At 54.3% G+C, this 25,987-nt stretch overlaps 1 protein-coding gene across 1 annotated transcript in view; it reads left to right on the top strand.

Moving 5' to 3' along the window:
- The window catches only part of WNT7A (Wnt family member 7A), a 68,048-nt gene that overhangs the window by 17,327 nt on the left and 24,734 nt on the right, over positions 1-25,987 (top strand). The window contains exon 3 of the mRNA XM_032647414.1: positions 5,105-5,376. Coding sequence (XP_032503305.1) covers positions 5,105-5,376 — 272 coding nt within the window. The remainder of the gene's footprint in view (positions 1-5,104; positions 5,377-25,987) is intronic.

Raw genomic sequence — 25,987 nt, 5'->3', positions numbered from 1 at the left:
CCAAGGCCATGTCTGAATCCCTCCTCTCAGTTTCCCCAGCCCCCAGCACAGTGCCTGGCACATAGCAGGTGCTCAAGCAATATCTGTTGAGTGAAGGAACAGGGCACGTGGCTCGGTCGGGGGGGCCGAGGAGAGGCAAGGTGTGATGGAGGTTCTTCTTCTGCTCGTGCCCAGGAGGGAGAGGTAGGTGGTCAAGGCAGGAGGGGGCTAGGTCTGTTCTTGGAGGGGCAATGGTCAGTGATGGGCAGTAAGCCAAGCCCAGTGTCCTCTGCTTACTGGCCCCATGTGGAAGAGTCGGGAAAGAGCCTGGGCCAGGAGTCAGGAGGACTGGGGTGGGTGTCATAACCTTAAGGCAGGAGACAGGGTCAGACTCTGGAACCAGGCTGACCAGGGTTGAATCCTGGTCTGGGCCTCAGTTTCCACATCTGTAAAATGGAGATAAAAATGCTCCACACCTCGTAGTGTCGCCAGAGTGAAGCGAATTGATCTGTAGTGAGTGCTTAGGAAAGAGACTGGCAAATAGTAGGCATTTTATGACTTTGCTGTTCTCCTTATGAACCGTGTGCCATTGGGACCATCACCTCTTTCTGTTTCTGCAGCAGTAAGACACACCTTAGAACTGCCCGTGCAGACAGCCAGTAAGAGACAAATAGACAACTTCGGGAAATTGCCCAACTGGAGGGGCTTCCCCAGGCTGAGAGTGGGGTTGTCCCGGGAGCTCCGAGCGTGGTCAGGGTCGGGGGTGTCCTCCGCAGTGGTTGGAGGCCTGTGACCCCTAGGTTTGCATCCTGGCTCTGCCTCTGTAAGTCACCTCCTCGAGCCTCAGTTGCCCACAGATGCAATAAGGAACTGCTGCTTACCTGGGGTGGGCGAAGGAGGCATGGACGGATGGAGCTTAAGATGGCCTCTCACGCAAGGAATCTGCGATGGTAAGCTTCTGGGATGCTCGTCTACCTTCTTTCTGCCATCATACCCTGTTCTCAGGAGGCCATCCCATTTGAATGCGTCCTATAAATTTATTGATGTTTTAACTGGTAACAGTTGAATGGCAGAAATAAAGGCATTTTGATCAGGGTTGCTGCCTTAAGGCAAAGGAATCTCTCTCAACCGTGGGCTTTGCCACGCAGTGAGGAGCTGGAAGGGTGGTTGGAGCAGGGGCCGAGGGAGGACACTGCCAGCTTGGGCCTGGAATCCCAGTTCTGGCTGGTTTCTGGGTTGGCGGCCTCAGTGAATCAGGGTACTTCTCAGATCCCCGGTTTCCTCATCGGTAACGCTGTGGAGGATGGTGGCCACCGAACGGGGCTGTTGGGCAACACCCGCAGGTGCTTAACAAAGGTTACTTTCCTTCTACCCTCTCCCTGCACTGAAAAGCCCCGAAACCCCAGGCCTTGGACAGACTCTGTCCTGACGCCCTGGGGGAGGTCACGCCGAACGGGTGGAGCCCATTCGCTGCTCCGCACCTGCCTGGTCGGAGCCTCTCTGAACCTCAGTCAGCTGGTTTCCCTATAAATAGGTGACCAAACACTTTCCCAAAGCGCCTAGCGTGGAGCCTGGCCAGTAATAAGCACTAAATGAAGCTCACCTGGTTTTTGGCCACTGCTTGGAGCATTCATTCATTCATTCATTCATTTATCTATCCATCTATTCATCTAACAGATATGTACTGAGCACCTCCTACACGTCAGGCCCTGGGGACACGAAGGGCACATGACAAAGCTCTGCCTTCAGGGACATTATGCTGTAGGGGCAGCAGGAGTGGTGGCTGTGGTGTGAGAAGCAGACGACAAACAAATAAGTCTAAACTGGCAGGAGGGCCGTGGAGAAAACTGAAGCGGGGGAGTTTCTCTCTGTACCCCTCAGGGGGCCTGTAATTCCGTCCACTGTAATTATTATAATACTCACTACCGTTAATTCATGCACTGGTCCCAGGGCTCACAGATACCTGGGACCCCCACCCGCTGGGTGCCAGCTGGGTGAGATTCACAGATACGGAAATGGAGGATCAGAGAGGCCCAGCGACTTGCCCAGGGTCACCCAGCTTCTGGCGGGGCGGGCTTGGCAGTGAGGTCTGCTCATTCATTCATCCGTCACACACTATCGTGGGGACTGTAAACAGCGGGAGACAGACAGACACGGGCCCTGCTCCCTCGGGAACCCCCTGGGCAGCCGGAGTCTGGGTCAGCCCCACACGCTGGCCTCTGTGTGAGGCTATCGTGTCCTTCAGTGCATCGTGGAGCTCAACGAGGCAAAACGGACTTGGTGGTAATCGTGATCACAGCGGCAGCGGCCAGTGTTTACGGAACACGTACCCCGTGCCGGGCGCTGTGATTCCGTCCACTCACCAGCCCGTGATGCTGCTAAGCCCATTTCATGGAGGAAGCAACGGAGGCTTAGACAGGTTGACAGGCCTGACGTTAGTTACACGGCCAGCCCACTGCCCAGGGCAGCTTTCCTGGTGGTCAGTGAGGAGGGGGAAGTATGGGGACTGGGCAGTCCTAGTCTAACACTGGTGGGCAAGGCCCAGGTCAAGGTCAATGGCAGGGGTCGGCAGTGACCCTTTAGCATCTGGAAGCGTTGGACTGCAACAGCCGGTACCTGGGTCCCGGGGAGCTCAGAAGCGAAGAATAACGGCCCCTCTGTTTCTCGGGGGCCGTGGGTGTGGAGGTGAGGGCCAGCTGGGTGGGGAGGGAAGGCCATGGCCCATGATGGACTTCACTCTGGTCTAGGAGTGCACCTTGAACTCACGGGAGTTGTGCGTGTGCCGGGTGCAGCCGCCCTTCTCCCACCCACCTTGGGATGTGCTGGGGGATCCTGGGTAGGAGCAGAAGCCGTCTGCATTGCATGCGCTGCTCAGAGGGCTCAGAGATACCTGGGACCTCCGCCTGCTGCGTGGTAGAACCTCACACACTTGTCCCCAGCCCCACCCCCAGGGAAGAGCCTGGGGGAAGGGCAAGTCTCAGGTGGCGGGCCAGGCTCCGACCCTTCCTCAATTTGCTGCTGTGTTCTGAGCCTGATAAAGGAGATACAGTTTCCCTTTAGCTGCCAGAGGCTGCCAGTGGGGCCGCTGCGCTTTGCAGTCATTTGCTCCCCGAAGAAAGTTCTTGGTCTGAACAGGGTGTCCAGAGGCCACGACTGCAGCTCAGCGCTGCTGCCCACCAGTTGGGTGGCCTGGGTGAACCAGACTTTTCTCTTGGCCTCAGTTTTTTCAACAAATGAAAACTCCTACTCCATACCTCACAGCCTCCTTATAAGGGACCGTTATTACCATCGTCAATAGAAATCGTAATAAATCTAATTTATTAGATCACTGGGGTCACTGTCTCATGCCAGGCCCTTTGCTAAATGCTTTACCTTTGTTAATTCTTTCTAGTTCTCTCGACCTCCCTGATTAAAGTGAGCGGTTGTCATCCTATTTTGTAGAGGAGGAACTGGAGCACAGAGCAGTTAGGTGACTCACCCAAGGTCACACAGCTAGAAAGTGGTGGAACGGAGATTTCCTCCCGCCATCTTATTCTCTGTATACTCTGCACCTGATGATTCTTTCTCTGATGTCTGTGACGGTCGCCTGGTTCCTCCAGTGTATCCTTTTCTCGTGGGTTTGATTCTCAGTAGTGTGAGCTGGTGCCTGGAGACTGAGGCTCAGGTGGAGGAGGAACTGGTCCAAGTCACGGTCAGGCAGTGGCAGAGCTGGGATTGAATCCGGGCGTATGGGCTCCAGCACCCCTGTATTAACAGGGCCGCCGTGGAATGTCAGGGCCAGGCGTCGGCACAGTGAAGCCGTCGGTCCAGCAGGTGGACAGGCCTACGTGTCTGCAGGGTGGGGAAGCGGTGGCCGGGGGTCGGCGTACAGGTTGCTGGCATCCTAGCAGCCTGGGTGAGGGGCTGCGAAGTGAAGGAGGGACGGGTGAGAAGGTCCACCTGAGTCGGGGTGATGACGTCCTGAGACACTTCTCCATCCCCGGGGCCTCTTCCTCGAGGGTGCTTCCCTGACCCCCGCCCACCCTGGCTCCGAGAGCGAACGCGCTGAGCGCCCACACTAGGCACGGGGTCTGGGTTCATCTCCATCCCGGCAGGAGGTGCCGCTCTGGGACCCAGGGAGGCCGGGAGGCTGGGTGGCAGGGCGTATCTGCACCAGGCCTAAGTGACCGCCCCCCACTCTTGCACCCCAGCTACTCAGGACCCTTCCACCCCACTCAACAGCTCAGCACCGCCCTGCAGGGCCCTTGTAAATTCTTAACATGTGGCTCCCAGCCCCCCAACAGGGCCATCTCCACCTCCACGTAGCTGGGAAGCCCTGCGGGGAAGTGACACCTCAGCAGCTCCCCAGGCCCCCACTGACCCTTTGCTGTCCTGTCCCTCCTGCCTGCCCGCGAGCAGTCCCTCTCCCCTCCCGCAGCCCTTGTCCCCTGTGTCAGTCGGAGTCCCGAGGATGCAGGTTCCAGCCTTCTCTGGAGACGCTCACAGTCGAGTGAGGGGGGCCACAGGTGACACAGCAGCGATAGCAAGGCCACGAGCACAGGAGCTGCTGTGTCAGGCAGGTGCCACGAGCCAGGCAGGGCGCTGAGAGCTTCACATGGACAAACTCTACTCCCTTATCATCCCGGTGAGAAAGGGACTATTGCTGTGTCCCCACTTTCCAGCGACGAGACTGAGACACAGGGAGGGGGTGGTGGCGGCTGAAGGTGACAGAGCTACAGACCGATGTTCTGGGGTTTCAGCCAAGGCCTCTGGCTCTGGAGCCTGGGTGCACTGTGGTGGTCAGAGTGCTGCTTTACAGTTTGTCACCAGGTGCCACGAGTGCGGTGCGTGTGTGCAGCGGGCATGGCCACATCAGCCTGGGGGGAGTGGGTGGTCATCCACAGAGGAGTCCCTCTTCTGGTCTCCAGCCTCTCTCCTCCGCTGCCCCGTCGACTCCCCAAGGGCGTTCAGTGACTGGGGATTCAACGGGGATGCGCGTGATGGGGGTGCCTGGGACGGAGCTTTCTCGGAGTGAGGAACGGGCGCTCAGTCAGTCTCTGTGGTGCCCCGACAGTGAGCTCAGCCTCCCTTCCCATCCCAGGACGCCCTGGACCTGAGCCCAGCCTTTCCACTCTTGTCCCCGCAGGGAGCCGGGAGGCCGCCTTCACCTACGCCATCATCGCAGCCGGCGTGGCCCACGCCATCACTGCTGCCTGCACCCAGGGCAACCTGAGCGACTGCGGCTGCGACAAGGAGAAGCAAGGCCAGTACCACCGGGACGAGGGCTGGAAGTGGGGTGGCTGCTCTGCCGACATCCGCTACGGCATCGGCTTCGCCAAGGTCTTTGTGGATGCCCGGGAGATCAAGCAGAATGCCCGGACTCTCATGAACTTACACAATAACGAGGCAGGCCGAAAGGTAGGCAGCTAGGGAGGGGAGCCGGGCGGCTCTTGCAGAGATGCTGCAAAATGGCTTATTCATAACAGCTGGTGTTGGGTCTCTGGCGATGGGCCACAGGGCTCTGCCCGTAGCCTCATTCTGCTTGCGTCTGTTGTCGATTTGCTGCTGGTCAGGATTTCTGTGTGGCATGACGCTTGTCAGTTACCGACAAGGTTGAATAATCGAATCTCTGTTTAAACATTGGATGTAACTCAGCAAGATGGAAAGAGGGACGGATGTGAACTGTCATCCTCGGGCCCACAAAATCAGCTGTACAAAACTCTGATTGTGGGGAGGAGTTGAGGTGAGTGCAGTAGGAGTCATTGCTGTAGGGCAGATGCCAGGGTTGGTGACGTATCCTTGGTCATCTTAACCAAGATCTGGAGCTCAAAATAATGGAGGTGACCATTCCCTCTTCACCGCCTCCTCAGATCCTCCTAGATTCTGGGCTCAGCTTAGAAGAGAGTCCAGGCTGTCCCAGGATGTTTCTAATGGAGGTGGCTGGCTTACAAAGGCGATGGACACCCTATCCCGTGAGGCAAGGGCCTATGGGGTGGGGCTGTCACAGGAGGGTGACAGGCAGGACCCACCCTCCTGTGACAGCCTGTGTGAGGGCCCGCAGGCCCCGGAGGTACTGGGCAAGGAGGGGCTCTGATGGGCCAGGCCAGACAGGGAGGGAGGGCTCCATGCCGCCGGGGTGGAGGACGGACCACTGCAGTGACAGGGTGTGTGTGGGCACCACTGGGGGGGGCCAGGCAGGAGCAGCGGTGAAGAGAATGGGGGAAACCGTGCCCAGGGCTGTAGAGACCAAGGAACACAGACCCCGTCCGTGGGGCCCCCAGCTTGGCTCCAGCCCGTGGAGGCTGTGCGGGAATGCCGGCCCAGGGTGGCCTCATCCTCTGGTTTTAGACCCAGATTTTCATGCACAAGCACTTCTTCTTTTAGGCGTTGGCATTTAAAATTGGTCGTCACCAGTGACTCTTAAAAAATGTAGAAAAAGGAAAAAAGAAAGAGGATTACTATAGGAGCTCAAACACACACATGCTGGCTAAGGGTGGGCCTCGAGCTGCCCATTTGGGTGCCAGCTGACCAGGTTTGGCTAGAACATGTCCGTGGGCCAGCAGTCTTCTCGCTCAGTCCTGTGCATGCAACAGGACAAGCTGAGTTCCCTGTGCTTCTCACAGCGTCCCTGTGAACGGTGGCCTCATTATCCCATTTTGCAGGTGAAGAGATGGAGGCACAGGGGGATTGTCACGTGCTAATCGGGAGCAAAGCCAGGATGTGAAGCCTGGCGTCTGGTTCTCGGGTTGGTGTCCTTTGCACAGTGCGGGCTGGCGGTGGGCTGCCTGGGTTCGGATCCGAGCTCTGTCGCTCGCTCCTTCCCGGGAAGGAAGCAGAGATGGCAGGAGTGTCCTCGCGGGGAGAAGGCAGGAGTGCCCTTCCCCAGGGCTGGCACACAGCTGGTCCTCAGCACGGGCTGGGTGTGACCTCAGACCGAGGGAGGGAGCTGTCTGGTAAGTGGTGTCGGGGGGTGGCTTGCCCACCCGTGTACAGTTGAATGGGAGGCACCAGCAGCCCTTCCTCCTGCCTTGGGATTCCCTCCCTCCCTCCCTCCCTCCTCTGCAGTCTCCGGCCACATCTGGTGTGTCAGAGCCTCCCAGGCGGCCACGGTGAGTCACGCAGCAGGCTGCTCACCTGGCCTGTCCTAGGATGATGGCCGGGGTAGATCGCAAGGCCCTGCCGGCCCTGCCCTGTGCTGGAAGCTCCCGCTCAGGGTGGCACATTCCTCCAGGGTTCTCAGCTCTTCATCCCTCCCGATTTCTACGGTCAGCTCACTTCCTAGGGCTGAGGTCATAGGTCATGGGGTCCCTCTGGCCTTGAAGCTCCCATCCCTGGGAGTGGACAGGAAAGGGACAAGTGGCTTCCCTCTCCCCCTGTTTCCTCCTGTGTGGCTACCTGGTCCAGCCACAGTGAGAACGAAGGGAGAGAGCGCTTAGCTGGGGGAAGGAAGGTCCCATGCACATCAGGCGGGAGAGGGTTTCTTTTTTGGATTTCCTTCCCATTTAGGTCACCTCAGAGCACTGAGTAGAGTTCCCTGTGCTCTACAGCAGGTTCTCATTAGTTATCTATTTTATACATAGTAGTGTATATATGTCAATCCTAATCTCCCAGTTCATCCCACCCCCCTTCCCCCCCTTGGTGTCCATACATTTGTTCTCTACATCTGTGTGTCTATTTCCGCTTTGCGAGTAAGTTCATCTGTACCATTTTTCTAGATTCCACATATAAGCGATATTATACGATATTTGTTTTTCTCTTTCTGACTTACTTCACTCTGTATGACAGTCTCTAGGTCCATCCACGTCTCTGCAGATGACCCAATTTCATTCCTTTTTATGGCTGAGTAATATTCCACTGTATATATGTACCACATCTTCTTTATCCATTAGTCTCTTGATGGACACTTAGGTTGCTTCCATGTCCTGGCTATTGTAAATAGTGCTGCAGTGAATATGGGGTGCATGTGTCTTTTTGAATTATGGTTTTCTCCGGGTATATGCCCAAGAGTGGCATTGCTGGGTCATATTGTAGTTCTATTTATTTATTTAATTTAATTTTATTCTATTTTACTTTATTTTATTTTTGGCTGTGTTGGGTCTTCATTGCTGCACGCGGGCTTTCTCTAGTTGCGGCGACCGGGGGCTACTCTTTGTTGCAGTGCACAGGCTTCTCACTGTGGTGGCTTCTCTTGTTGTGGAACATGGGCTCTAGCTATCTGGGCTTCAGTAGTTGTGGCCCTCAGGCTCAGTAGTTGTGGCTGGCGGGCTCTAAAGCGCAGGCTCAGTAGTTGTGGCTCGCGGGCTCTAGAGCACAGGCTCATTAGTTGTAGTGCATGGGCTTTGTTGCTCCGCGGCACGTGGGATCTTCCTGGACCAGGGCTCGAACCTGTGTCCCCTGCATTGTCAGGTGGATCCTCAAAAACTGCACCACCAAGGAAGCCCTGGTAGTTCTTTTTTTTTTTTTTTTAAAGGAACCTCCATACTGTTCTCCCTAGTGGCTGTACCGATTTACATTCCCACCAACAGTGTAGGAGGGTTCCCTTCTCTCCACATGGGAGAGGGTTTCCTGAGCCACCAGCTCCAGCAGGCATGAGGGCTGTGCTTGCTGTTCAGGGCAGCTCTTGGGTGATGCAGATGTTGGGACTGTCATATGTTGTAAGGTCAACCTCAGGGGCCTTTTTGGAGTAGGTGGGCCCCAGAAAATGAGTGAGGTTTGGCTTGGCAGAGAAGAGAGGTAGAGGCAACCCAGCTAGTGGCCAAAGGCCCAGAGGAGGGGCTTGGGGCCAGTCCAGGGGCCCAGACTGGCTGGTCTGTGAGTCCCTGAAGGGGTGGCTGCAGCCAGAGGGCTGCAAGGTCACCTTCCAGGCCAGGGAGTGGGAGCCGTGAGTTTTCCCCTCAGGGCTGCCCTGTCTTTACTGCTTGAGTTCCAGCTCCGATATCCCCTCTTCAGAGAGGCTTCCTTCTCAACCCCTTCCTAGCCTTTCCCCGGGCAGTGCCTTGTTCCGAGGCCTTCTCCCCTCCCCAGATCATAAGCTTGATAAGGACAGAGACCTCATGCATCACATTCACAGCTGCACCCCAGGGCCTGGTGTATAGAGGCGCTCTATGTACGTACGGAGTGAATGGTTGAGTCCCCTACGGTCACTGGGGAGCCACTGATGGTTCTGGAGCAGCGGGTCAGAAGTCTCAGAGACTGACTCCAGGGCAGCAGAGCGAGGCCTTGGGCAGGGTCACGAACGGGGTGTGGGCATCCTTGGTGGGGTGCGCAGGTTGGGCCTCACTTGACACTTCTGAGCAGGAATGGTTTTCCCAGCTCAGGGTGCCCCCTGCTGCCTAGCTCCACTCTGGTTCAGGAGGACGCTTGAGGGTCACCTCCTGGAAGGGCAGTTCAGCCAGGCACTATATGTTTTCCAGAGCCAGGAGGTAGAATTTGGGACTCCCCAGTGGACACAGGAAAGGCCTCATTAATCACCAGTCCAGCCCCTTTGTGGCTTAGGGGTGCAAACAGAGGCCCAGAAAGGATCCCGACTGGCCCTCAGCTATGCAGGGCAGTGGCCACACCCCTTGGTCAGGGCACGGCAGGAAGGTGGTCTCCCAGCCTAGCCCCTCGCTCCCAGACGTGGGGCACCCCGAGGGCCCAGACACAGATCAGGCGGCCAGGAGCAGGGCAGCCACCTAGCCTGGGAAAGGTAAGGCTCAGTGTGTATCATCTCTGGGTTCCATCCCTTCTGGGGGCCTCAGTTTCCTCATCTGTCAAATGGCAGTATGATCCTCGATCTGTTCTGGATCCCAGGTGCTAGTCAGGGCCAGGCGAGGGCACACACTGGAGACCCCCAGGATCCTGCAGCCTGCCATTTACTCAAAGGCACGGGACCCCATTCCAGAAACTCTGCCCACAACAGGCTTCCGTGGGCCCCATGCACACTGGAGCTGGAACCGGCAGGAGGAGAGGGGCCAGCCCGCAGCAGCTCCTGGCTGAGCGTCTTGGGAAGGATCACAGATGTGTTTATCACCGGCTCCCTCCTCCTGCTGTGAGAAGACAAGACTCAACCTGACCACTGGCTCTGGGGCTTGTTGGCAGCTGGTGCGAGAGAAGGGGGAGGGGAGGTGGGGAAGGGGTGTGTGTCCCAGAGCAGAGGTGGTGGCCCCGCTGAGTGAGCGGAGATTCGGGGCTTGTCCTCCGGGCGGCCCTTGGGGTGGCAGGGTGCCCCCGACTCAGCTGGCAGATCAAGAGGAATAATGCTGCGGGGGGCACCTGCCCTCACAGGTCCTCGGTTTGGGTCCGGCCCAGCCAGAGCCAGGGTTTCACCTGCAGATGGGGCCGCAGGGCTGGGGGTGTCTGTGCCCTGCCTCCCCCCCCGCACTGTCTTGTGCAATTGTGTGGTCTGCAGGGTTGAATCAGAGGGGTCACGGTAGAAGACAGGAATGGGGGAAGCCAACAGGTCCTTTGGGGACGTGATGTTTGAATCAGAGTCTATCTCTATTGGAATTTTAGGGCCATAGTATTTTGGCACTGAAATCACAGACGGTTCAGGTTGGGACTGTAGAATGTTAGGTTTACACCCTCACATGGGGGGCTTGGAATCAGGATCGTTTGATGGGAGGGAGAGAGGCATCAGAAGCGGTGGGTTGAAACCTTTTTGTTGTTTTTTTAAGTATAGGTACATTTTGATGAGGTCATTTTTTTTTTTTTTAGATTAACTTGAGTAATTACACTGCAATTTAAAAAACAAAAAATGATTCACAAGAAATTTGCACTAGAGTAACTTTGAATTGTATTTTCTTATTAATGGTTGAAGGTATAGCTCATAGTTGGTGGTAGTCCGAAGGAGCCAATAAGAAAACTTTAAATTGCTGTTTGAAATCTTTGTTTTTTTAAAAAATTTTATTTATTTTTGGCTGCATTGGGTCTTGGTTGCTGCACGCGGGCTTTCTCTAGTTGTGGTGAGCGGGGGCTACTCTTCGTTGCGGTGCGCGGGCTTCTCATTGCGGTGGCTTCTCTTGTTGTGGAGCACGGGCTCTAGATGCGTGGGCTTCAGTAGTTGCAGCACGCAGGCTCAGTAGTTGTGGCTCGTGGGCTCTAGAGTGCAGGCTCAGTAGTTGTGGCACACGGGCTTAGTTGCTCCGTGGCATGTGAGATCTTCCTGGACCAGGGCTCGAACCTGTGTCCCCTGCATTGGCGGGCGGATTCTTAACCACTGCGCCACCAGGGAAGCCCCGGGTTGAAATCTTTGGATGGCGGAATCTTTGTGGCTTTGAATCGTTTCTTTCCCACCTTTGGGGCAGTGAGGATGTGAACTCACCGTGCTTCTTGCCCTCAAGGTGCTCTGTCTGGTGACAGAGGCAGTTAAGAGGAGCAAAAATGATGATTCAGGGCTAAACACCGCAGGAGAAATGCAACACAGAAGGTACATAAGAGCTCAGAGGAGGGTGCGGTTTCTTCTCGGAGGAGTCTGGACACTTCTGGGGCAAGAAGAAGGGACCCTTTAGAAGGGCTTTGAAGGATAAGTAGGAGTCCACCAGGTGGACAAGGCAGGTGGGAGGGAGGGCAGTTCAGGGAGAAGTAACGGCATCTATAAAAGCATGAAGTCCTAAAAAGGCATGATCAGGTGGGGGCGGACTGCCTGTATCTGGGGAGAGGGGATGATGGGTGATGAGACTGCAGAGGTGGCTGGGGTCAAGTGCAGGGCCTTGCCTGCCAGATCCAGGAGCAGGCTTCCCCCTTAGGCTGACAGTTCCTGAGGAGACTTTGCAGGAGGAGTGCCGTGTTCAGGTTTCTGGCTCTGTCTGGGACAAAGCGGAGAACAGAGTGAAGGGGGCAGGGTGGCAGCTGGTGCCCCAACCCAGCAGGGACCACGGGTAGGTGGGAGGGACAGCTGTTTTGGAGCAGAAGAGGCAGGACCCACCTTGGGTTGCACTTGGGGTGGACGGGTGGGCGGTGTACCTCACTGGGGCCAGGCACTGGGGCGTGTGGAGTCTGGACTTGAGGGGAGATGATTATTAGGGTGCTTTTGGGCATGTGAGTGGGAGAGCCTGTGGGCATCACATGGAGATGCCCAGGGGCCACTGGTGCCTGGAGAGAGGTCTTGATTGGAGCCACTTCCTGGCAGCCACCAACGCGAGGCAGTTGCCAAAGCCCTGGCATTTGGCAGGATTGGCCAGCAGGAAGATTCTAGTGGGAAAGCCCAGAGCCGGCCACAGCCTTGAGGAAATGGGCACTGGGGCAGGAGGGCTATGGAACACAGAAGAGCAGACAGGGAGGTGGGTCCTTGTGGATGCATCCCCGAGCACTGAGCTCAGAGCCAGTTTCTGCTGCATCCTGGCTCTGGAAGCTGGGCTGCGGGGCCGGGGGTCCAGGCTCTCCACGCCTCGGTGATGCTACTGCTCCGGGCCGGGGGTGCCATCGAGGCGTTGCCGGCCACTGAGGGCAAAGTGTGCTGGGAGCTCTGGAGGCCCCAGGGAGGGAGGGGGCCTCCACAACCCCTTCCTGGGAGCGTGGTGACTGAGCCCAAGAGAGGCAGCCCTGGGGATGGGGGCCCAGCTGGGACGGGGCTGGCCCCTGCTGGAATGTGCTCCAAGGGAGGTGAGCTCAGGGGGATGGAATTCCACCCAAACGAGAGTCACCTCCCAGTCCCTGCCCAGCCTCTGTGCGTGGAGGGTGCTGGTCTTGTCCCTTCCTGCCCTGCCCTGTCTGGTCTGGGTGCTCCTGGGAGCTGGATTTCCACCCTGCCCTGGCTGCAGGCAGGCCTGTGAGTCAGGGGACACCAGGGACCTGGCCTCTGGCAGCTGGGGCGGGGCCCCGATAAGGCTTGCTCAGCTATGCTCTCCTCTGCTGTCCCGAGGGCCACTTGCATATTTGTCCGGATAGAATGGTCAGTGGTGGCACGTTGAGGGCCCGAGGAGCCAGGCCCTGCCTGGCCTGAAGCCAGCTGACCAGGCCGGGCTGTGAGGAGGCCTCCGCAGGCCGCCGTGCCCTCCCTTCCTGCTCCAGATCTGGTGCAGGTGTGGGTTCTTCCCTTCCCAGATGCAAAGGCTTCCAGCTGGAACTTGAGGGACTTGGACCAGGGCTGGCCTTGGGCAGATCCCGGCCCTCCAGGGCCTCAGTTTCTCCCATGGTGGGACCTCGTGTCTCAGAAGGGTCTTCTAGTTCTGACATGTGGGGGTAGGGAATACAGGGTTCTTAGGACCACTGGACACCAACTGTGTCTCCAGCCACATGCTCCTGGAGTCCGCCAAGCTTGTTCCTGCCTCAGGGCCTTTGCACATGCTGTTTCCCCTGTCTGGAAGGCCCTTCCCTCAGATGTTTGCATAACTAGTTCCTGCTGTTCCTTCAGGTCTCTGCTCAGACGTCGCCCTCCCGGGGAAGCCCTCTCTCACTTTCTGACTTCCCTCCCCTTTCTCCACCTCGGCTCTGTCTGTACACTGTCTTGCTTTATTTTCTCTATAACACTTAACACCATATGAAATGATTTTATTTGCACAGTTCTTTACGTCTTTATTCCCTCTCTCCTCCCACTACAATGTCAGCACCACGAGGGTAGGGGTGGCCTGAGTTTACAGCTGTATCCCCTGTGCCTAGAACAGTGCCTGGCACATAGTAAGTGTTCAAGAAATATTTGTTGAGTGAATGAATGACCCGACAGGTGTCTCCTCTTACCTGGGGCAATTTCCCAGGAGTAGGGTTGCCAGATAAAAAACAGGACTCCCAGTTAAACTTGAGATAACAAATATTTTTTAGTACAAGTATGTCCCAAATATTGTGTGGAACATACTTATAGCAAAACTTTATTCATTATTTATCTCAAATTAAAACTTAAATGGGTTTCTTGCACTTTTTTTTTTTTTTTTTGCGATATGCGGGCCTCTCACTGTTGTGGCCTCTCCCGTGGCGGAGCGCAGGCTCCGGACGCACAGGCTCAGCGGCCATGGCTCACGGGCCCAGCCGCTCCGCGGCATGTGGGATCTTCCCGGACCGGGGCACAAACCCGTGTCCCCTGCATCAGCAGGCGGACTCTCAACCACTGCGCCACCAGGGAAGCCCCGGTTTCTTGCACTTTTAAATTCAAATTTTTATGTTGAGATATTGTCAACTCGTGCAGTTGCAAGAATTCGGAAAGATCCTATGTGCCCTTGGCCCGGTTTTCCCCAACAGCTCGTAAAATTATATAGTATCCCAACCGGGTTATTGATATCAGTATAGTCACGACACAGAACATTCCACTGTGAGGATTCCTGTGCTACCCTTTTGGAGCCAGATCTCCTTCCCTCCCTCCTTTATCCCCTCCTAATCCCTGGCAGCCACTAATCTGTTCTCTATTTCTACAGTTTTATCATTTCAAGATTGTTATATAAATGGAATGGTACAGTGTGTAATCTGTTGGGATTGGCTTTTTTCACTCAGCATAAGCCCCTCAAGATTCATTCAACTTGTTGCATTTATGAATAGTTTGTTCCTTTTTATTGCCGAGTGGTGTTTCACAGCATGGAACCGTTCATCTGTTAAAGGCCGCCTGGGTTGTTTCCAGTTTGGGGCTATGACAGATAGGCTGCTGTGAACAGTTTTGGACAGGTTTTGGTGTGAACGCAGGGTTCCATTTCTCTGGGGTAGATGCCCAAGAGTGTAACTGCTGGATCGTACGGTAGTTGTACGTTTAGCTTTGTAAGAAAGGGCTAAACTTTTCCAGAGTGGCTGTGCCGTCTTACGTGACCACCAGCAATGTGCAAGGGGTCCTGTTTTGCTGCATCCCCTCCAGCATTGACGGTCGCCACTGTTTTTTGGTTTTGCCGTTCTGAGAGGTGTATGCAACATCTCACTGTGGTTTTAATGGCTGTTTCCCTAACAGCTAGTGATGTGGACCGTCTTTCCACGTGCGTATTTGCCGTCTGTACATCCTCTTCAGTGGAATGTCTGTTCGTGTCTTATGCCCATTTTCTAATTAGATTAGGTTTTTACTGTTGAGTTTTGAGATTTCTTTGTATGTTCTGGATCCTAGTCTTCTGTCAGACACGTGGTTTGCAGTTTTTTCCTCCCAATTTATAACTTGTCTTTTCCTCCTCCTCATAGGCTCTTTTGCAGAGCACAAGTTTTTAACTTTGATAAGGTCCAATTTATCAGTTCTTCCTTTTACGGATAGTGCTTTTGTGCTAAGAACTGTTTGCTGAGCCCTGGGTCCTGAAGATTTTGCCCTGTGTTTTTTTCTAAAAGCTTTGTAGCTTTACATTTAAGTCTTTTGTTTTTTAAAATTAATTAACTTTAAATCAACCAACTAAGGTTTGTTTCTTTTTTAAATTGAAATTTTTAGTTCGCAAATTTGATTTTTTTTTTCTTATTTTCTTCGGCCGCACCTCATAGCATGCAGAACTTTCCTCACCAGGGATCGAACCCATGCTCCCTGCAGTGGAAGTGCAGAGTCATAACCACTGGACCACCAGGGAAGCCCCTTGAAATTGATTTTTAAAATGTATTTATTTTTTATTATAGTAAAATACCCATAGCATAAAACTTACCATGCCAACCATTTTTAAGTGTCTGGTTCCGTGGCGTTAAGTACATTCACCCTGTTGTACAGCCGTCACCACCATCCATCCCCAGAACTTGCTCATCTTCCCAAACTGAAACTGTCGCCATTAACCACTGACTCTCCTCCGCCCTCCCCAGGCCCTGGCAGCCACCGTCCACTTTCTGTGTCTATGAATCTGACTTCTCTAGGGGCCTCCTATGAGTAGGACCAGACAGTGTCTGTCCTTTTGTGGCTGGTTTATTTCACTGAGCAGAATGTCTTCAAGGTTCCATGATCCATTTTGAATTAACTTTTATATAAGGTGCATATATTAGGTCAGGGTTATCGTTTTGTCTATTTATGTTCTCAGCCTGGCAACCTCTGCCCAGCCTCTGCTGCCCCGTGGAGGAGGCTGGTCTCCAGACAGTACTGAGAAAAATCGTTTCAGAACCAGACTCCCTTCCTTGGGCCCATTTAATAGATGAGAGACTGACACCACCACGGAGGCCCTGCCAAGGCCACACACAGCAAGGGGGGCGGGGCAGGATTCACACCCAGGGCCTGGCTCCCAGGTCCTCCTGCCCCCTCCTCCCCCCATGACTGGCCGGGGCAGGTGGGGCTGGGCGGGGCTGACGTGTCCACTGGGGAATGCCCACTGGGATGACCAGGCCGGGATGTGCAGGCCTGGAGGAAAAAGACAGGTCCAGAGCGGAAGCCACTGAGGAGGGGCTGGAGGGGAACCAACTCGGGCCCGGGTGGAGGACGCCCACGAGGCCTGAGGTTTTTTTTCCAGTTTTCTCCGATGACACAGCGAGGGCAGGGCCCAGCCAGGTCCGGTGGGTGATGCTGCCATGATAGCAGTGGATGGTGCCGGGGAAGGGAGGGGATGAGATGGGGGGGGGATGGGGGTGGGGAGCCGGGGGGGGGGGGGCAGGAGCGGCCCTTCTCACAGAGAAGGGAAATGTCTGTGGGTCCCCAGCCCCGTGAGGCCTGGTCCTCAGCACCCCACTTTGCTCTGGGCTACTGAGACCCCCTCCCCACCCCAGACTGGGTGGGCGTGGGCGGCCTGGGGCAGGCCCAGAGGGGGCGGCTGGACACAGCAGCCTGGGAGGGGCTTGGGAACTCTGTCCTGCAGTCAGTGAAGGGCTGGGGGCGGGGGCGGTGGGAGGGCGGCAGGCAGGACCAGGACCATGGAGTAGAGGAATGTGGGAAGATGCAGGTTGCAGCTCTGATGAGAAAATGGGATAAGCCGGAGGGCAGGTGCCTGTTTGGTGGGAGAATGTAGATGATGGGGTACATACTGACTTAACCTCCACGAGTCCTGTGAGCTTGACGTTCTCCGTTGTTCTCTCCATTTTACAAATGGGAAAACGGAGGCCCAGAGAGGTAAAGAAATTTGCCCAAGGCCACACAGCTGGCAGATGCTGCCCTACGCTCTGAATCCAAGTAGTCTGGCTCCAGACCCAGTTCTTAACCTCTGAACTGTTTCACCAGCCCTGGGGCTTCTTGGACTCAGATATGTTTATCCTCAGACCCAGTTCTCACATCCTGCCATTCCAAAATGTTGTCCTAAGATTCTCCAATCCCCTGTGTGGGGCAACTTGGAGACTCTGGGGTCCCCAGCCCCCAAAAGGCCCCAGTGTCTGGTGGTTTGGGGACTGTAGATTATTCTGGCACTGTTCGTGCTCCCCCCTCCTGGTCACTGCGGCCCTGGGACAGTCCTTGGGCCACTGTCGTCTGCCTGAGAGAGGCCTCTTGCAGGCCAGGAGGGAGCTTGGCCATGTGGAGAAGAAGATTCTGTGCATTGCCCCCTCCCCAGCAGGAGAGGGGGCCTGGACCGCAATGGGGGGTGCAGGGGCTGGGCAAGGAGGTGCCCAGGAGTGCCCACACTGTGCAGAGACCTGGCACACCTCCTGCTGTCACGGGTTTTCTGGGCTGGCTCAGCCTAGGGAAGGCAGTGGGGGACCCACATCCTGTCCCCCTGCCGGATCCTCTCATCCTTCCGGGCAGGCGTGAGAGACACCTCGCCATCTCCCAGAGCCCAACCTGGAGCCTGGCACCCAGTGGGTGCTCTCAGCGACGTGGCGTGACGTGAGTGCAAGGCTGGCATCCAGAAGGGGGCTTAGAGGATTGGCAGGCCTGGGGGTTGGGAGTGCGTGTCCTTTGCCTTCCTGGGCACGGCTGTGCAGGGGATGGGGATGGACTGAGGATGGCTTGTCCCGGTGTGGGAGGCGGCCTCCAGAGACCATTCCCGGCTTCCCTGCTTGTCAGCTGTGTGGCCTTGGGCATGTTCGCTTGCCTCTCTGTGCCACAGTTTCTCCATCCGTAAAGCAGGGACAGTGATCGCTTTGTAGAGTGTTGTGAGGGTTAAAAGATTAAATGCATTTGAAGTGCTCGCAGCTCTGCTGTCCTATATGGTGGCCACAGGCCACGTGGGGCTATTTAGATGTAAATTAATCACAGATGAATAAGACTGAGCATTCACCCCCTCAGTCCTCCTGTCCAGTGCTGTGTAGCCACGTGGCTCGTGACTTACTGCAGGAAGGTCCAGTGGACAGGCCGGCTTGGAGCGGCAGGTGCTGGGCTCGGGCTTTGGTGTCACTACTAAAGGGACCCGGAAAAGTCTCAGCAGCGAGGGGAGCAATCCTTTCACCTCCCTGGGCCCCTGCCAGCCCAAGGCGGGGTCTCCAGTAGCGGCCGTGTCACTTCTCTTGGAAGGAATCCCCACCATGGCTGTTGGCCCTTCAGAGGGGGCACATTTGAAACCGGCTGAGGTGGGAGGGGGCGGCGTGGCGAGGCCCCGGGAGGCCTCCCAGGTGAGGTGCAGCCGAGGGGGCTCGGTTACACCACGGTGAGACCAAGTCAAAAGGCGCCCACCAGGGACAATTACCGCCTTTGTCCTCTGCAGGGGGAGTGGGACTCTCGGGTGTTATCAAATCTGCCCAGACAGGGGACGGGGAGCCAAGTGGTGGAGGGTGGGCAGGGGCGGGGCGGGGCGGGGGGTGAGGAGGAATTGGCACCCGGGCGGCAGCGTCACTTGCCCTAATCTTGCACACTGTGTGTCCTTTGAGGAGAAATCCAGGTACTATTATGTCCCGAAAAAGGACCCATTACCTGACACAGGGCCTTCTTCAAGTCTTCACCCTGCAGTGTGCCTTCCAGACGCTAATCCCGTGCTCTGTCTACACGAGTGAATCCGTTTCACTGGCCCGACCACCTTGGGGGTCCTTCTGAACTCCATTTCACAGATGGGCAGCTGAGGTCCAGCCAGTGACTTGAGCAGCGTCCCGGGGCAGTCCCCGCTGCAGCAGATCAAGGGCTCACCCGATCTCAGGACCTCCCCAGGACGTCGTGCGGAGGGGGCAGGCCCAGGGCCGGCCGGGGGTGGGCAGGGTCAGGCCAGCCCTCAGCTGCTCTGCCCGCCTCTCCCAAGGCCTGATGCACCATGTGCTGCCCCACGCCTAGTGCTCTCCATAAATGACCCCCAGGGAAGGTGTGGCTCGCCCCGTTGCACACATGAGGAGAGTGGAGGTAGAGCGGGTTTACTGAGGTGGCCCAAGTAGGAAACATCGAGCCAGGGTTCCCTCCCAGCCATCCTGCTTCTGTAGCCCACGCTCTGCCCGTCCTCTCTGGGTCTCTTCTTAGCCCTCAGTTGTGTGTGTGTGTGTGTGTGTGTCTAGTTTAGACCTGGAAGGATTGGTCGTATTTTGAAATAATGATTCTCACAACGTTTGTAAAAACACTTTATAATTTGCGAAACCTTTTCTAACGCTTTTCTTTGGCCGAGGCTCACAACTTTCCTCCAAGCAAGCGGTGTAACTGTGCCCATTTTTCAGGCGACATACCTGAGGCTCAGGCCGGGCGCCGCTCAGCCTGCAGGGTGGGTGGCTCTGCGGGGCATAGAGTCCTGGGTTGCGGGGGGAGGCCGGGGGCTCCTAGCAGGAATGACACGGCTGAGAAAAGTGGCCAGAAAAACCCTGACTCTGTAATTTGTTTGCTGCGTGCCCTTGGGTAGTCTCCCGCAGCCTTGGTTCCCTCAGTGGCAGGAAGGCCGCGATCACCTGCACTTCTCAGAGCCATCGTGCTGAGTGAATGAGATGATGCCCGGGGAGTACCGAGTCCCACACTCTCGGGTGGTGAGTGCTCAGGAGACAGTAGCTATTGGTACGGATATTGTTATTACTATTATTAGTGATGGTAGCAGCAGTAGTCATTTTAAAGCCACTGTTAGGTTTTAATTCCTGTATTCCATTCTGTAGGATCTTTCTAGCTCTAAAGCTCCATGTTTCCCATGAACCATTCGTGTAGCCTGCTAGGAGGACTTGGGGAGGAGATGTCTGGGAATCCATGGAGATTTGTCACTTCACTGAAAAGAGGGGGTCGCTGGGGAGAACGCTGTTGCAATACCACATCGGCCCTCCTCACTTCGTGACAGGTGAGGTCCATCTGGGTCTCTCGGGGGTATCTGAGCTGCTCCCTGTGGAGAGAGCCCACCCAAGCCCGTGCCACACTCTGGGACCTGCACAGTTGTCCGTAAAGTCCAGTCTCCAGCCCAGACCTCCTTTCAAACTCAAACCTTGTGCATCCAGCTGCCCCCCGCCCCCCGCTCCTGGACGTCTGCTGGCCCGGAACCCACCTGTTCCAAACCTCGCTGCAGGTCCTTCTCCCACAGCCATGCTCCTGCCTTCCATCCCCTGCCAGCTCAGGAAACAGCAGCCCCGTCCTCCCGGTTGTCTGGGCCCAAAACCTTGGCTTCATCCTGACTCCTTTCACACCCCACATCCAGCATGTTGGCTCTGGCTAAAACGTCTGTCCAGGACCTTCCCCGTCTCACAGCCCGCACCCCTGCCCCCATCATCTCCCACCTGGAGCAGCACAACAGCCTCCTAACCCGTCTCCCTGCTTCCACCTTGGCCCCGGCAGCCTCTTCAAATGTAAGTTAAATCGTCTCCTCTCTGCTCATAACCTCACAGTGGCTCCCAACTCAATCAGAGGAGAAGCCGAAGTCTTCACAAAGGCCGACAAGGCTCTTCATGACCTGGACCCCTGGGCCCCTTTGACCTCATCTCCTACTTCCCCTTCACTCACTCTGTTCCACCTACATTGTTCCTTAAACACACCGGGTGTGTCCCTACCTCAGGGCCTTTGCACTTGCTGTTCCCCTTGCCTGGAGCGTTTGCTATCCGGACATCCACCCCCTCCCTTCCTCAAGTCTTTGCTCAAATATCACCTTCTTAAGGAGGCCTTTCCTGACCACCCTATTTGAAATTGCCCCCCATCTGCCTCACCACTTCCTGTCCGCTGTCATGTTTTCTTTTTCTACATGGCACTTATGACCACCTGACATAATATTGGTAAGTCGCCAAATGATCCCAGGGTGGCTGGGGAAAAAGTGCTGTAGGAGGCTTCTGTGGGAACTGTACAGGCTCAGACAGAAGCTTTCCTCTCACCTATGTCTTCAGTATTTGTTCCAGAGGGTCGGTAGTAAATAGAGATTTTATTTTTAAATTCCTATGTCCCCTTATCTTACTCCAGGCACTATTCTAAGTACTTCATATATATTAACTCATAAAATTCTGATAAGAGCCTAGTGAAGTAAGTACTATTTCAAAAAAAATTTTTTTGAAGTATGGTTGATTTACAATGTGTTAATTTCTGCCATACAGCAAAGTGACTCAGTTATAAATATATATATATATATATATATATATATATATATATTCTATTTCATGTTCTTTTCCATCATGGTTTATCACAGGACATTGAATATAGTTCCCTGTGCTATACAGTAGGACCTTGTTGTTTATCCATCCTATATATGATAGCTTGCATCTGCTAATCCCAAACTCCCAATCCTTCCCTCCCCCACCCCCCTTCTCTTGGCAACCACAAGTCTGTTTTCTATGTTTGTGAGTCTGTTTCTGTTTCGTAGATAGGTTCATTTGTGTTGTATTTTAGATTCCACATATAAGTGATATCATACGGTCTTTGTCTTTCTCCTTCTGACTTATGATGTAAGTAGTATTATCTCACTTTTACAAATGAGGACACTGAGGCACAGAGAGGTTCACTAACTCACCCAAGGTCACACAGCTAAAAAAATAGCCAGGATCTGAATCCAGGCAGTCTGGCTCCAGAGTCTCTACTCTTGCTATAGTTCTTCTCTTGTGTGCATTCATTCACTAAATATTTGTAACATATCTACTTTGTGTCAGGCACAAGATTTTAGAGACCAGCAGATGACTAAAAAATGGTCTCTGCCACCTCACACCAGTTAGAATGGGCATCATCAGAAAATCTACAAACAACAAATGCTGGAGAGGCTGTGGAGAAAAGGGAACCCTCTTGCACCGTTGGTGGGAATGTAAGTTGATACAGCCACTATGGAGAACAGTATGGAGGTTCCTTAAAAAACTACAAGTAGAACTGCCATACGACCCAGCAATCCCACTACTGGGCATATACCCATAGAAAACCATAATTCAAAAAGACACATGCACCCGAGTGTTCACTGCAGCACTATTTACAATAGCCAGGACATGGAAGCCACCTAAATGCCCACCAACAGATGAATGGATAAAGAAGATGTGGTACAGATATACAATGGAATATTACTCAGCCATAAAAAGGACTGAAATTGGGTTATTTGTAGAGACGTGGATGGATCTAGAGACTGTCATACAGAGTGCAGTAAGTCAGAAAGAAAAACAAATATCGTATATTAACGCATATATGTGGAACCTAGAAAAATGGTACAGATGAACCGGTTTGCAGGGCAGAAATAGAGATACAGATGTAGGGAACAAATGCATGGACACCAAGGGGGGAAAGTGGCGGAAGGTGGTGGTGGGATGAATTGGGAGATTGGGATTGACATATATACACTAATATATATAAAATGGATAACTGATAGGAACCTGCTGTATAAAAAAAATAAAATTCAGAAAAAAAGGTCTCTGCTATCAGGGAGCTCACAGTCTAGTAGGAAATGCAAAACAAATAAATAAGGGGAAGGGGAACATATTCATTCAGCAAACATTCACTGACATCTACTAAATGTCAGCCCTCTGTTAGGCACTGGAAATCAGAGATAAGACACAGTTTCTGCTTCAGGGTGCTTACCTTCTAATAACAGAGGGAAAGTGTGAATTACTGCGTGTAATCATGGCAGCATGAGAGGAATAGGGTAAAGGAGAAGGTAGGGGACTCTGGGACCCCGGGACAGGAGGTCTAACCCCCTGGGGGCTGGTTTGGATGGGTCGATGGCTGAGTGGTTGGGTAGATGGATATGTGGATAGTTGGATGGATAAATAGATGATAGACAGTATTTTGAAGGATGGTTAGATGAATGGTTATACGGATGGATGAACAAACTTATGATTAGGTGGATAGATATTAGAAAATGGTTGGATGAATGGATATATGGATGGATGGATGGATGGATGGATAGATAGCTATTTGGAAGGGTAGGTAGATAGAAAGAAAGTGTTTGGAAGGATGGTTATATGGATGGACAGATAGATGGATGAATGGATAGTTATTTGGAAGCACGCTTGGGTGAATGGATGGGTAAAAAGCTGAGCTCATTGCTGGCAAGTTGGACATTATCCCAGTGAGATCACCGGAACAGCTGAAAGAAAGGGATGGAAATCCATTCATTCTTTCAGCAAATGTTTATTAAGCACCTATTTATGTGTCTGGTACCATTTTAGGCTCTGGAATTAGATGGTACTTGCCTTTATGGAACTGAGATTCCAGAGAGAAAGCAGAGGACAAACAAATAATCAAATATATATAGAATCTGCTGTCAGAGACTAATAAATACTACGATGACAAAGTAAAGCAGGTCGAGAGGGCAAAGATGATGGAGGGGGCATTTTATCTTAGGGAGTCGGGAGAGACCTCTCTGAGAAGGCGAGTTCTGAACAGGAAGTGAGGAAGTGTGCCGTCTGGGGAATAGCATTTGAGACAGAGGGAACAGCAAATGTAAGAGCCCGAGGCAAGGAGGCCAGTGTCACTGAGTGAGGGAGAGAGGAGATGAGGTCCCAGATGGTGTGTTTGGAGTCTGGGGTCCGGGTGGGAGATATGGGCAGATCACCTTCTGGGCCCTATAAGGAGTGTGTGTGGGTTTGGTTGTGTCTCGGAAAACCAATGGCAGACTTTGAACCTGGGCTGATTTGTGTTTGGAAAGCACCACCCCCCTCGCCGTTTCCCTGCTCCCCTCGGTGGGGGTCCCAGCCCTGAATCCTCCTGGCCTGTTCACAGCTGGGAGGCTGTCAGCATTTTGATTACAGCTCCCAGCTCTCAATGGTTTACAGCTCAACGGTGAAACAGGCCCTGGGCCACGGGTGGCACCTCGGAGTGATTTACTTGCTCACCATTTCTATATTTAGTGCTGTTTAATGCCTCTAGGCCAAGTTTTCAGAAAGAAAAAGGAGGAGGAATTTAGGGGGAGTTGGTTACTTTTTTTTTTTTTAACACGTAGATCCATTTTTCAGTTATTTTCTGAGATTATTGCCCAGACTTTAAAAAAGTTGCAGGATGCCAACTAATGGTGTATTCTGGGACATCTTTTCTTTCTAAGAGAGCCTAGTCTCCGCTAAGCTGCCCTTTTCTCTTGAAAGTTTGTGTCTGCTTTCTGCTGAGCGCGAGCTGGACCGAGTGTGTGACTCAGGGGGCGAAGGTATCCATTACTTAATATTTCACAGAATACGGCTGGACTTCAGGCCGTTTGCTCTCACTGACCCCTAAAGCGGGGTCCCTCAGACCCCCAGCCAAGGCATCTGCCGGGCATCTCAGATTTTAATTTGCACACGCATCACCTGAGGAGTGTGAAGACGCAGCTTCTGATTCTGCAGGTCTGGGATGAGGCCTGAGAGTCTGCATTTCCAACAAGCTCCCGGGTGATGCCCTGGGACCAGTCTTTGAGCTCAAGGATTTTCATCAGTGCTGTCCAATAGAAATTAATACGAGCCACACAGGTAGCTTAAATTTTCTAGTAGCCACATCAAAAAGGTAAAAAGGATGACAGTAAACTTAATATCTTTTATTTAATCTAATATGTCCAAAATATTGTCACTTCCCTACGTAATCGATATGAAAATACTGAGATGGTTTGCGTTCTTTTTTTTTCCCATAAGTCTTTGAAATCTGGCAGCTGCTTTACACGTAGAGCACATCTCCGTTCAGACTAGCCACAGTTCAGGCGCTCGTGTGGCTGGTGGCTCCCCTCTTGGTCGGCACAGATCTCAATGTGGCTTGAATACCTCTGGTGACAGGAAGCTCCCTCCCTCCCGGGACGTTCACTCCATCCCCACAGGCTCTTAGTTGGGATTTGCGCCCAGGCCAACTGGGAAGAGCCAGCTTCACTCCCCGGGTCCCCGAGCTGGTTGGCATCCTCTGCAGAGAACCGTCTTGCAAAAATGCGGAGGGCCCCTCGAAGCCCTCCCCTCCGGCTCCCTCCTGTGAGCGGGCCCCTCACGCGCTCTGCCTCAGCGATGGTCTCTGTTGTTGTTGTTCTTTCTTGTTGAAGAACCGGGGTCAGGGAGTTTCAGTGCTGTTCCCCTGATCACCCAGCCAGGAGGTGGCAGAGCTAGGGCTCCAAGTAAGGACATTGAGACCTCTCCTCCCTCTGCTGTAAGAGGCTCCAGGTCCTTCATGACAGCGGACCGTCCTGGCCCACCCGAGCTCCTCCAGGCACACAGGGCCGGCCCACCTGGACTGACGGAGCCGCAGAGCTGGCCGGGAGGGTGGGCATCAGAAGCCACACGGCCCCGGGGCTCAGATCCTGTGTCAGCTCCTTGTTGCCACAGAGCAGTAAGAAGCAGCTCGTCCCCCCACCATGCCCACCCCCTGCCCAGGGGAGAGCCCCCGCCATCTCGGCTGGAAACTGCCCTGGGATAGAGATAACCCAGGGTGTTTTTCCCAGTCGCTGGCCTGGAAAAAAACCTGACTCCACTGGGGGCAGGAAAGAGGCTATCTCAGGGGAGGTGTCCCTGCGCCCGTGTCCTCAGGCCTGGCTGCAGGGCAGCAGGAACTTCGGCCCAGACCAGCCACCCTCCTGGACACCAACACAAAAGGGGCTTCTGCTCTGGGATGGGGGCTTCAGTGGTAGCTGGTCACTGGGCAGGGCCTTGCTGAGGTCAGGGCAATTCATCTGGGCGTGGCCAGGGGCACAGAGGGTGGTCAGCCGGAGGGCGGATGCCTCTGTGCTCTGGGGCGTCCGCTCCTATGTCCTCTGTCCCAAAGCCCCTCCCTGGGGGCTTCAGCTTGATATTCTATGGACTGAGCCAGGGCCTCCTGTACCAGACCCAACCGTGAAGGAAATGGCCGTCCAGGCTCCCGAGCCAGGGTGGATTCATTCATTCGCTCATTCGTTCATTCAGCAAATGCTTGCTGAACATCTCAGCCTCGTCTTGGTGCCTCCTGAACGAGAAAGATGAGGAACCGGAAGAAGGGTGTCACAGGCAGAGGGGACAGCAGGTGCAGAAGCCCTGGGGGCTTGGAGTGGTTCAGAAGGACGTGGCATTA

Source organism: Phocoena sinus, chromosome 11, assembly GCF_008692025.1.
Source record: "Phocoena sinus isolate mPhoSin1 chromosome 11, mPhoSin1.pri, whole genome shotgun sequence".
NCBI classification, from domain to species: domain Eukaryota; kingdom Metazoa; phylum Chordata; class Mammalia; order Artiodactyla; family Phocoenidae; genus Phocoena; species Phocoena sinus.
This window is presented reverse-complemented; position numbering and strand designations above follow the sequence as displayed.